The sequence below is a fragment of the Geotrypetes seraphini genome, chromosome 1, assembly GCF_902459505.1.
Source record: "Geotrypetes seraphini chromosome 1, aGeoSer1.1, whole genome shotgun sequence".
Taxonomy (NCBI): Eukaryota; Metazoa; Chordata; class Amphibia; order Gymnophiona; family Dermophiidae; genus Geotrypetes; species Geotrypetes seraphini.
In genome coordinates, this window is record NC_047084.1 from 386,440,398 (window position 1) to 386,453,082 (window position 12,685).

Here is a 12,685-nt window from a genome sequence, read left to right on the forward strand (position 1 = left end):
TCCCTCCTCGCCCTCTAAAGCAGATGCAGCAGTGGCCGGCCAGCAAGAGCAGCTATGCCGCTCCTGCTTTAGGGGGCAAGGGGGGAGGGTCCAAATCGGGAAGCCAATTTTTTTAAAAAAATTTAAATCTATCCGAATCAATTCACCCAAACTGAATCGGTGAACTGATTTGAATTGTGAATGGGGCAGCACTAGTCGCCACGTTCCTTCAGAGCAAGCGAAAATCAACTGTATCGGCCTACTCAAATGCCTGGAGGTGGCTCATGTTCTGGACTTCCTGCAGGCTAGCCTCAGGAAGTGTATGGTGGTCTCTTCTCTCCTTGTCTAGATTGCGGGACTTTCCTGTTTAGGTCCCTCTTCATTCAGGGGTTCTCTGGCATTTCACCCGGAGGTTGTCCAGTTCTTGAGGGGAGCTTGGAGGCTGCAACCTCCCTTATGACCACTGTGTCCAACGTGGAACCTGAATTTGGTCCTACGTTCCCTGACTCGTCCGCCCTATGAACCCCTGGATGGCATCTCTCTGAAAGAGCTTACTATTAAGACTGTTTTTCTTGTGGCACAGAGAGTGTTGGAGCTTCAGGCTTTGTCGTGCGGAGATCCTTTTTTTCGCATCACTTTGTGGTGATTTTGAAGACTGCCTTCCTTTCTTCCAGAAGTGATTTCCTCTTTCCATGTCAACCAGGATGTTCGGCTGCCAGCCTTTGTTCCTTCTGGTTCCAAGTCTAAGGACTATGTTTTGCGGCCTCTGGCTGTACGGCATCTCCTTTTGAGATACCTGGAGGCCACTAATGATTTCCGTCTGTCGGATCATCTCTTTGTTCTAGCAGGCTCTGTCTGCTTCTAAGGCTACCATCTCACGTTGAATATATGTGGCCATTTCCAGTGTCTATGTTTCAGCGGGGAAGAAGCCTCCCCTTGGGGTGAAGGCTCACTCTACCAGAGGCATGGCTTCCTCAGTGGCAGAGTCTCTGGCAGTTTCGCCTCAGGAGATTTGAAGGGCGGCCATGTGGGCTTCGTTTCATACCTATAAGAAGATAAGAATTGCCACTGCTGGGTCAGACCAGTGGTCCATTGTGCCCAGCAGTCCGCTCATGCAGCGGCCCTTAGGTCTAAGACCAGTGCCCTATTTGAGTCTAGCCTTACCTGCGTACGTTCTGGTTCAGCAGGAACTTGTCTAACCTTTCCATGAATCCCTGGAGGGTGCTTTCCCCTATATATGTTCTAGGGTGGCTATGTGGGCTTCGCTTCATACCTTTACCAGGTTTTACCAGCTTGATGTGGCAGCTAGGGGTGATGCAGCCTTTGGTGCTTCCGTTCTGGCGGCAAGCTTATCGGGCCCCCCTGAGAATTGGGATTGTATAAGAATGAAAGATTAGGTTCCTTACATCTGCTAATCTTCCTTCTTGTAAATCTCTGGAGGCTGAATTCCCGCCCATCCGTTTTTTTCTGATTTGCAGATTGCCTTTTTAGTTATTGATAAGCTGGATTACTGTCTTTGACCAGACTCGCTAAGAATTTCATGTTCCCTGAAGTTGTGTTCAAGGGTTGCCGGGGTTTCTAGGTGGGGCCTCATCTGCATTTCAGGCTGTGTCTACGTTACGTGGATTTATCTGTTTTGCAAATTGTACATGTTCAAATGTCTATTTCTTATTTTTATATATATATATATATATATATATATATAAAGTAACGATTGGCTTTTTTTTGGCCATGATTCCTTGTGTTTAAGGTACTCACGAGCAGAATTGACTGGTAGCGGGAGTTCCTGCAACCTCTCTTCTCTTTTTCTGTTTGCACTAGATATCACTGGCTTTTCAACAAACTGAGCATGACAGGAAACTACCAGGCAGATAGCCTAGATAGGAGGGAATAAGTTTTATTAGTCCTGCAGCTGAGGCTAAAGAGGATACAAGATCCCACGAGTTCAGCCTCCAGAGGAGATTTACAAGAAGGAAGATTAGCAGAGGTAAGAAACCTAATCTTTCATTTGTGCCCTTACTAGGGTGGTGCATTCATCATTGGTCTGCCATGAATGATATCTTGAACTAAATCAGAAATCTTAGGACGTATCATAAACAGTTGTGTGTATAGTATATGCGAGAAGAAGTACTTAACTCAAGCCTGACGGTTACCCAACCGTTTCACCATTAGGTTTCCTCATGGGCATGCCGCTTCCTTAATAAAAGTTCATACAGCATCACAACAGCCTTCACATCAAGAATCCATATAATCTACAAAGTTAAAAAAAAGACTACAGTCATGTGAAAAAATTAGGACAACCCATGAAATATTCAGTTCTTTCTTAAATGTTCACATATCAATGTCACATCTTTTTTTATATTTATCTCTGGAAAAGAAAGTGATGTAATTGGAGATAAACAACAAACATTTCCCTTGATTTACTCATGAAACAAAGATATCAAAAAAATAGGTATTCTAACAGAGAAATAAATTAGGACACCCTACACCCTAATAGCTAGTGTTACCCCCTTTGGCTGAAATAACTGCAGTGAGACGCTTCTTGTAGCCATCTACCAGTCTCTGACATCGGTCTGAGGAAAGTTTGGCCCACTTCTCAATGCAGAATTCTTTCAGCTGTCGTGTTTCAAGGTCCAGTTCCACTTCAGCTTTAATTTTCTTACAGATGGTCTTGCATGTTCCTAAAGCACCCTCTGATACACCGTAGAATTCATAGTGGATTCTTTAATGGTGAGCTGGCCAGGTCCTGATGAAGCAAAGCATCCCCAAACCATGACACTTCCACCTACATGCTTCACAATTGGTATGAGGTTCTTTTCCTGGAATGCTGTATTTTTGTGTACACTAAACATGTCCTCTTGTCTAGTGTCCAAATAATTCAATTTTAGACTCATCTGTCAATAGAACACTATTCCAGAATTCCTGGTGTTTGTCTACGTTCTCTCTGGCAAACTTCAGTCTGGCCTTGATGTTTCTTATAGAGAGCAAAGGTTTTCTTCTTGCACACCTCCCATGCAAGTTAAATTTGTGCAGTCTCTGATTGTAGAGGCATGCATTTTTCTCAACAGTAGCAAGAGCCTGCTGTAGGTCCCATGATGACATTTTAGAGGTTGAGACTTCGTTTAGCATCTTGCGGTCTGCTCTGTGGGTCAACTTGCTTGGATGGCCAGACCTGGGTCCTCCACATGTACATTATTTTCCGGACCATGGTCAAATTCTTTTAAGATCTTTTTAAATCCCTTACCAGACTTATAAGCTGCTACAATCTTTTTTTCTGAAGGCCTCAGACAGCTCTTTTGATCTCACCATGGTGTTCGCTGTCAACACAGTAGTCATGAGCACACCAAGCTAAATGTCTGAGGTTTAAATAGGGCAAACCTCCTTCAAAATGCTGAGTAACAATGTTCTAATAATGTGGACCTGATGTGATACACTTGTGTGTGATTTGAGCCACTTTAAGTGGGAGGATATGTGGAGGTGTCCTAATTTATTCCTCAGTTATAATACACATTTTTGTGGGTATCTTTTGTTTCATGAGTAAATCAAGGAAACGTTTTGTTGTTTACATGTAATGTAATGTAATGTAATTTATTTCTTATAATTGCATCACTTTCTTTTCTAGAGATTAATTTAAAAAAAAAACATTTGATATCGATATGTGAACATTTCTCTAAGGGAGATGAAACAATTGTAGAGAATGGATAGCTGGTTTGGATGGGCAGACTGGGTAAGCTGTATTAATATACAGCGGTACCTTGGTTTACGAGCATAATTCATTCCAGAAGCATGCACGTAAACCAAAACACTCGTATAGCAAAGCAGCTTTTCCCATAAGAGTTAGTGTAAACTAGAACAATTCGTTCCACATCCCCAAAATCTTAATTACGCCTCCACCGCTGCCTCTGCCACAGACCTATCCTCGCGGCTCCTCCAGTTCTCCTCTGCTGCTGTTCGCTGCCTCACTAATGTTCACTGCCTCTCACTGCGGGTTGTGCGGGTGGTGATGGTACGCCCCAGCTCCAGGGTGCTGGCTGTAAGCAAACCGCCGCCGCCACAGAGCCCGACTAGGCACTGTTGGCCCTGCCGCTCCTGGATGCTGCCCACCCCCCCACCCGGATGCCACTACCCCTCTGCTGGGACTCTTAGGTGATGGCTCACTCCTGCTGGACGTACCCCAACTCTCATGCTCCACCCGAGGCCACCGGCGCTGCTATCGCCTCCTTCCCTCCCTGACTGGCCCTGTCCTTATCCCTGCGCTGCTGGTGATAGAAAGTGCCTGCCGCCGGTCTGCTGCTGAGCCTTGAGCATCTGCGCATGCTCAGGCCTTCTGGATCTCACGCTCTCCGAGATTCTCATGAGATCTCAAGCCTCATGAGAATCTTGGTGAGGGTGAGATCTAGAAGGCCTTGAGCATGCGCAGATGCTCAAGGCTCAGCAGCAGACTGGCGGCAGGCCATTTCTAACTCCGGCGGCACACGGGTAAGGATAGGGCCGGTCAGTAGATGGGGAGGAGATGATCGTGAAGGGAGGAAGCAGCGCCGGTGGCCTCGGGGGGAGCAATACTGCTGGTTCCCGCGGTCGGGTCGGGTGGGGGCTCGCAAATCGAGTCAATGCTCGGTTTGCAAGTTACAGTTTGCTCGAGGTTTTGCTTGTCTTGCAAAACACTCGCAAACTGTGTTACTTGTAAACTGAGGTTTGACTATATTGCCATGTTCTTTGTTTCTATGGATATGATTGTGTGGGGTGGTGTAAGCTACGAGGCTAAAGCTTGCATACAGAATGCTGCATTTGCTTTGGAAATCCTGACTTGAAGTGAAGATTCATAGAATTAAGAGACAGGCAATCAGGGAACTTAGGTTGCTTACATCTTAGCCACCTTCCTCCTCAGCCTGACCATTATGAGAGTGGGCGGTGAGGTGCAGCTAGAAAATGATGTGAGCCCGGAGCACAAAGGATCTAGCTCTATTCAAGCTGACTAGGTTTTGCAATGTACGTTATATTTTTGATTGTATATGTTTGCAGCATGGCAGCCATTTCTGTTACCATGGACATGGCTCTGCCTATTATCCCAGGACAAGCAGGCAGCATATTCTTTACGCATGGGTGACATCACCGACGGAGCCCCGGTACGGACCTTTTTAACTAGAAAGTTCTAGTTGGCCGCACCGCGCATGCGCGAGTGCCTTCCCGCCCGAAGGAGGAGTGCGTGGTCCCCAGTTTCTTCGTTTCCGCGGAGCGAAGAAGACGGATTCAACGACCGTTGAATCCAACTTTTTGCCTTCCCGCTCGCGATTTTCTCTTATTTTTTCTCATTTGCCCTTCAGGTTTTTTCTTATTTCATTTTCTCAAAAAAAAAAAAAAATTTTGTTTTTTTTTAACTTTATTTTCGATCCAGCCCCGGCGGGGCCTGTTGTCACCATACAGGCCTCCGGGTTTGATTTTGCGGAGGCCGTGTTTCCATTCATGCCCCCGCAGCCGGTTTTAAGAAGTGCCAGCGGTGTGCACGCCCGATCTCCCTCACTGACCCACACAATTGGTGCCTTCAGTGTTTGGGTCTTGAGCATCGGGCGGACTCCTGCACCCGCTGTGCCACTCTTAAAAAACGTACTCCGAAGAATCGACAAATCCAGCAGAACATCCTCTTCGGCACCACATCTGCTATGGAGCCGATTCCGTCGACTACGGTACCGCCAAAATCGGCACCCACCACTTCGACGACGCCCGATCCTTCATCGGCGTCGCTGGCGCCAGGTAAGCCGGCTAAGAAGCCTTCCACCTCCCTTGAGCGCCCTCCGGCCACAGTGGCGACACCGGCCCTACCGGCTTCACGCCGACCCCGGAAACGCTCCGCCCCGATCTCGGTGAGTGCCTTGTCATCGGCCTCCTCATCGCCGGGGCGTGGAGCGGCACCTAAGGAACCGAAGCAGAAAAAAGCGGTTCCGGTGCAACCCCTGGATGACCGCATCGCGACCATCCTCCAAGACAAATTACAGGAACAGCTGCAACAACAACTCCAGCACCTGTTACCGACCCTCCTGGCACCGCTCCTTTCGGTACCAGACCGGCCCGAGCCTCGTGCCGTCCAACCAGTATCCACCCCATCGGTGCCCCTTAACTCTTCCATGCCGATTCTCTCGGCTGAACACCTTCGTGCCCACCCTGTAGGTCATACCCACGCTGATGCCGATCCTCCTCGGTACCAGGTGGGGCACCGGTCCTCCCCGGACCGAGACCGGCACCGTTCTTCCCGGGACCGAGACCAGCACCGATCTTCCTCTCCCGGTAATGTCTTGGTGCGCTCTGGCAAGTCTCTGTCTAAGACCCACCATACTGAGCCTTCCACCCCGATATCTCGACATGCGCACACTGATGTCAGGGACCCGGACCTATGGGAAGACTCCCCTCCCGGTACCGAGGAGGACGCTTCGTCATCGGACGAGGAGCCCTCAGCGCCCGATACCACTTCTAAGCCTGAGCAATCCTCCTTCTCAAGGTTCCTCAGGGAGATGTCAGCGGCTCTCTCCATCCCTCTAGAGTCTGACTCCAAAAAATCCCAGGCCTTTCTGGAGGCCTTGGATTTTGAACAGCCTCCCAAGGAGTTTCTCAAGTTACCCGTACATGACATACTGCGGGAAACTTTTTATAAGAACTGGGAGAACCCACTCACTGTCCCCGGGGCCCCCCGTAAGCTGGATAGCCTTTACAGGGTCATCCCGATCCCGGGTTTTGACAAACCTCAGCTGCCCCATGAGTCTCTCCTGGTTGAGTCTACCTTGAAGAAAACTCAGGGCTCCAGTGTTTATGCCTCCACCCCTCCTGGCAGAGAAGGCAAGACGATGGACAAGTTTGGCAAGCGCCTTTATCAAAACTCAATGCTGGCCAACAGGGCGAACAATTACACATTTCATTTCTCATTTTACATGAAACATCTGGTACAACAACTGTCCGCCCTTCAAAAATACATTCCGGAACGCAAAGTCCCGCTCTTCCAGCAAAGTCCCGCTCTTCCAGCCTTCTTCAACTGCGGAAATTTATGGTGCGCTCTATTTATGATTCCTTTGAGCTCACCTCCCGTGCATCTGCCATGGCCGTTGCCATGCGCTGCCTGGCTTGGTTGAGGGTATCTGATTTGGACATCAACCACCAAGACCGTCTAGCCAACGCTCCCTGTCTTGGGGATGAACTTTTTGGGGAGTCCCTAGACTCAACCACCCAGAAGCTCTCGGCCCATGAGACCAGATGGGACACCCTTGTTAAATCTAAGAAAAAGGCTCCACCTACTCGCCCTTACAGACCACAGTCCTCGTATCAGCGCAGATTCTCTGCCAGACCCCTCAATCCGCCTTCACAGCAACCTAGGCGGCCCCGTCAACAACATTAACACACTCAGGCTCGTTCTCAGTCTAGTCAACCTGCCAAGCCTCTCCCTCCTTCGAAACCCTCTCAGCCCTTTTGACTCCTCTCTCCAGGGCATAGCCAGTCTGCCTCCCTCGTTGCCTCTTCCTCAACCAATCGGAGGACGTCTACAAATCTTCCTCAGCCGTTGGGAGGTCATCACATCAGACCAATGGGTCCTCAACATCATCCGCCACGGCTACTCTCTCAACTTCCAAACTCTTCCACCAAACAATCCTCCCGTAGAGTCTGCTTCTCACTCCCCCCAAACCCCCCTCCTCCTGAGGGAGGTCCAATCCCTCCTTCTTCTCAATGCCATCGAAGAGGTGCCTCCGGCCCAACGGGGTCAGGGATTCTACTCCCGCTACTTCCTGGTTCCCAAGAAGACAGGAGACCTTCGTCCCATCCTCGATCTCAGGGACCTCAACAAGTGTCTGGTCAAGGAGTTCAGAATGCTCTCCCTTGCCACGCTGTACCCTCTTCTCTCTCAACACGACTGGCTATGTTTCCTGGACCTCAAAGAGGCCTACACTCACATCCCAATCAATCCGACTTCACGTCGCTACCTACGGTTTCAGATACAGCACCGTCACTATCAGTACAAAGTGCTACCTTTTGGCCTCGCTTCATCGCCCAGGGTGTTCACCAAGTGCCTTATTGTGGTGGCGGCCTTCCTCTAGTCTCACAACCTCCAGGTGTTCCCCTACTTGGACGATTGGTTGGTGAAAGCTCCTACGTCGCCGCTTGTGCTACAAGCCACGCATCACACCATCTCGCTCCTCCATCTCCTGGGGTTCGAGTCGCATCTGCTTCCTACACAGCGACTTCAGTTCATTGGAGCAGTTCTCGACACCACACTAATGAGGGCGTTTCTCCCCTCCGATCGTCAACGGACCCTGCTCCACCTCTGTCGTCAGGTGCTCCTTCATTACTCCATTCCTGCCCGACAGATGATGGTCCTCCTGGGCCACATGGCCTCCACGGTACATGTGTTTCCTCTGGCACGACTCCACCTCAGGACACCTCAATGGACTCTTGCCAACCAATGGTCGCAGACCACGGATCTTCTTTCTCATCCCATTTCTGTGACATCGTCTCTTCAGCAATCTCTTCAATGGTGGTTGAACTCCTCAAATCTTTCCAGGGGTCTACTCTTTCATCTACCCCCTCACTCCATGATCATAACCACGGATGCCTCCCCCTATGCGTGGGGAGCTCACCTAGGAGATCTACACACCCAGGGACTCTGGACCCCGCAGGAGCGTCAACATCACATCAATTTCCTAGAACTCAGAGCCATGTTCTATGCTCTCAAAGCCTTCCAGCACCTTCTCTGTCCCCAGGTTCTTCTCCTGTGCACAGACAATCAAGTCGCCATGTACTACATAAACAAGCAAGGCGGCACCGGATCTCGCCTCCTTTGTCAGGAGGCTCTACGCATCTGGACCTGGGCCACGGCCCGCAATCTCTTCCTCAAGGCTGTCTATATCCAGGGCGAACAGAACTCCCTAGCCGACAATCTCAGCCGCATCCTTCAACCTCACGAGTGGACTCTGGACCCTTCAACACTCCACTCCATCTTTGCTCGCTGGGGCACTCCGCAGGTGGACCTCTTTGCAGCGCCTCACAACCATCAGCTGCCCCAGTTCTGTTCCAGACTCTTCTCTCCTCATCGTCTGACCCCAGATGCATTCCTGCTTGACTGGACGGATCGGTTCCTCTATGCCTTTCCTCCACTACCTCTGATGTTGCGGATGTTAGCCAAACTCCGCAGGGACAGGGCCACCATGATTCTCATCGCTCCTCGGTGGCCTCGCCAACACTGGTTCTCCCTCCTGCTTCAGCTCAGCTCCAGGGAGCCCATTCCTCTTCCTGTGTTTCCTACTCTACTTACGCAGCAACGTCAGTCTCTACTGCATCCCAATCTGTCTTCGCTCCACCTGACAGCTTGGTTTCTCTCGGGCTGACCTCTCCAGAGAATCTGTCTCAGCCTGTCCGTCGCATTTTGGATGCCTCCAGGAAACCGGCCATCCTCCAATGTTACCATCAGAAGTGGACCAGGTTCTCCTCTTGGTGTCTACTGCATCATCACGATCCCACCTCATTAGCGGTGGAAACTGTACTGGACTATTTGCTCTCTCTGTCCGACGCTGGCCTCAAGTCTACCTCAATCAGAGTCCACCTCAGTGCCATCACTGCGTTTCATGAGCCTATCCTCGGAAAACCTCTCACGGCTCATCCGCTGGTTTCCCAATTCATGAGAGGCCTCTTCAATGTCAAACCACCTCTGAAGCCTCCTCCTGTCGTCTGGGACCTGAATGTGGTTTTATCAGCCCTCATGAAACCCCCTTTTGAGCCTCTTGCCACAACTTCGCTCAAACTTCGCCATCACCTCTGCCAGGAGGGTTAGTGAGATGCATGCACTGGTCGCCGATCCACCGTTCACTGTTTTTCACCATGACAAGGTGGTTCTGCGTACCCATCCTAAATTCCTTCCCAAGGTGGTCTTGGCTTTTCACCTCAACCAGTCCATTGTGTTGCCTGTCTTTTTCCCTAAACCACATTCTCATCCTGGGGAACAGGCATTGCACACGCTGGATTGTAAGCATGCCCTGGCATACTACCTTGACCGTACCAGGGCTCACCGCTCGTCCCCTCAGCTCTTTCTGACCTTCGATCCTAACCGTCTAGGTCGTCCTGTCTCTAAACGGATGCTGTCCAACTGGCTTGCTGCCTGCATTGCGTTCTGTTATGCTCGGGCTGGTCTCTCACTGGAAGGTGCTGTCACGGCCCACAGGGTCCGAGCTATGGCTGCTTCTGTGGCTTTCCTCCGTTCCACGCCCATCGAGGAAATCTGCAAGGCTGCCACTTGGTCCTCAGTTCACACGTTCACTACTCATTACTGTCTGGATGCCTTCTCCAGACGGGATGGACACTTCGGCCAATCTGTGTTACAAAATTTATTTTCCTAATGGCCAACCATCCCTCCTCCCTCTCTGTTAGCTTGGAGGTCACCCATGCGTAAAGAATATGCTGCCTGCTTGTCCTGGGATAAAGCACAGTTACTTACCGTAACAGGTGTTATCCAGGGACAGCAGGCAGTTATTCTTACGTCCCACCCGCCTCCCCGGGTTGGCTTCTTAGCTGGCTTATCTTAACTGGGGACCACGCACTCCTCCGTCGGGCGGGAAGGCACTCGCGCATGCGCGGTGTGGCCAACTAGAACTTTCTAGTTAAAAAGGTCCGTACCGGGGCTCCGTCGGTGACGTCACCCATGCGTAAAGAATATCTGCCTGCTGTCCCTGGATAACACCTGTTACGGTAAGTAACTGTGCTTTCTAGTTAGCATATCAGCGTAATTAATCTGTTCACTTTAATTTAAATTAATTTGTTTTATTTTAGGATATGACAGACCTCTGGAGCTCATACAGCAGACAGATTTAGCGCCCACCTTGGCAGTAAGTCTTGGGCTGCCAATTTCTAGAAATAGTTTGGGGAAGCTCATACTGCCTGTGGTTGAGGGGAGAACTTTGAGAGAACAGCTAAGGTTCTTGCATTTGAATGGATTTCAACTGAGCAGACTACTGCAGGAAAATATGCCTGCATATGAGAAAGGTAAGCATTTAACTGTTGCTGTGACCCATAATTTGCTTGAGAAGTAGTAGTTAGCATGGACTTGCATCATGAAACGGATTTGAAAATGGGTTGATTAAGATATGGTTAAATATGTTGTAAAGTGATAGAGACCGATAGTTTGCAGGGTGGCAAGAACTAAAGTTATCCAGAACTAAAGTTATCCAGTGTTCAATGGCACTACTTTGATCAAGTCTGCTGCTGGTCAAAGTGATCTGGATAACTTCATCCAGACAGCTTTAATAATAATAATAATAACTTTATTCTTCTATACCGCCATAATCGTGCGACTTCTAGGCGGTTCACATTGAAGAGAGCTGGACAATCAGCAAGTTACAATATGCAGATAGTCAGTGAAATTACAGTATGCAGAATCTTAAAATGCAGCGAATTACAATATAACATACAGTTTGTTAAGAATTTCAGAGGGGACATGTTAGAAATAATAGAATTGGATTTAGTGTTTGGTGTAGTTACTGTTTAGGTGATATATCTGTCGAATAAGGCAGTTTTTATGACTTTTCTAAAAGCGTCGTAGGTCAGTCTAGCTCCATTAATGTAGTTGTCTAGCCAGTGTTGTTGTTTGTTTGCTTGGTACATAAAAGTTCTATCCAGAAAGGTTTTGTATTTACAGCCGGTAATGCTTTGGTATGCAAATAGATTGCAGTTTCTGTTTTGTCTTATAGGGCTGTATAATACGAAGTGAAATAGCAAGTATGTAGGAGCTAGTCCCCAAACCAGCATCCTCCCTTCTTCACCAGTTACCCTTCCCCTCAAAGCCAAAGCTTGTCAACTGCTTCCCTAACTGCATCTATACTGAAACTGCACATTATCCTATTTGTACAGCATCCCGAATTGTATATCCACTGGAATAGCCCAATCCTCCTTGCCGTATCCATTCCCTAAACTATACTACACCATTCTTCTTGTAACTCCTCTGGAAATGTTCTTCTTCTTGTAACTCTTCTGGAAAAGTCCAGAAGTCTCTTTGTAATCATCCTGTAAATGTCCAGATGTCTCTTTTGTAATCTGCACAGAACTGTAAGGTTGAGGCGGAATAGAAATCAGTAATGTAATATTATTCGTGCCTCGACTGGCAGCCAGTGCAGCAGTCTGTAGTAGGGACTAACATGGTCACCTTTTTTCAATCCAAATATCAAGCGGACTGCTGTATTCTGAACAATTCTAAGTTTCCTCACTGTTTTTTGGGTATACCCATATAAACGATATTGCAATAGTCCAGTGTAGAAAGCACTAGTGATTGCACTAATAATCTAAATGATAATGGATCGAAGTATTTTTTTATGATCTTTAATTTCCATAATGTCAGGAAACACTTTTTTACCACTATATTCGTGTGTTCAACCATTGTCAAATGTGTGTCTAATGTGACTCCCAATATTTTTATTGTTTTAGTAATTGGGTAGTCGTGATCTTTTATGTGTAGTATTGTTTTGGTAATTTTGTCTGTTGGGCTTGCAAGGAAGATTTTTGTTTTTTCTGTGTTTAGTTCCAGTTTGAAGTTGACTGTCCAGTGTTCTATTTCGGTCATAATATGAGAAATGTATTCTGAGGTTTTGTTTGTTATGCTGTTCACTGAGATTAAAATGGAAATGTCATCTGCATATATGTAGTAGTTTAAGTTTAGCTTTTGCAGTAAGTGTCCTAGGGATGATAT

The 12,685-nt window shown here is 48.3% G+C and overlaps 1 protein-coding gene across 4 annotated transcripts in view; it reads left to right on the plus strand.

Annotated features, from left to right (window-relative positions):
• Window positions 1-12,685, plus strand: part of PIGG (phosphatidylinositol glycan anchor biosynthesis class G) — a 327,814-nt gene that overhangs the window by 92,946 nt on the left and 222,183 nt on the right. For 3 of the 4 annotated variants that reach the window (XM_033916790.1, XM_033916782.1, XM_033916800.1), the window contains one exon: window positions 10,777-10,989. In XM_033916790.1, the coding sequence (XP_033772681.1) occupies window positions 10,777-10,989 (213 nt within the window). Of the gene's footprint in view, window positions 1-10,776; window positions 10,990-12,685 lie in introns of those variants that run through there. The other variant, XM_033916796.1, reaches the window with a different exon arrangement.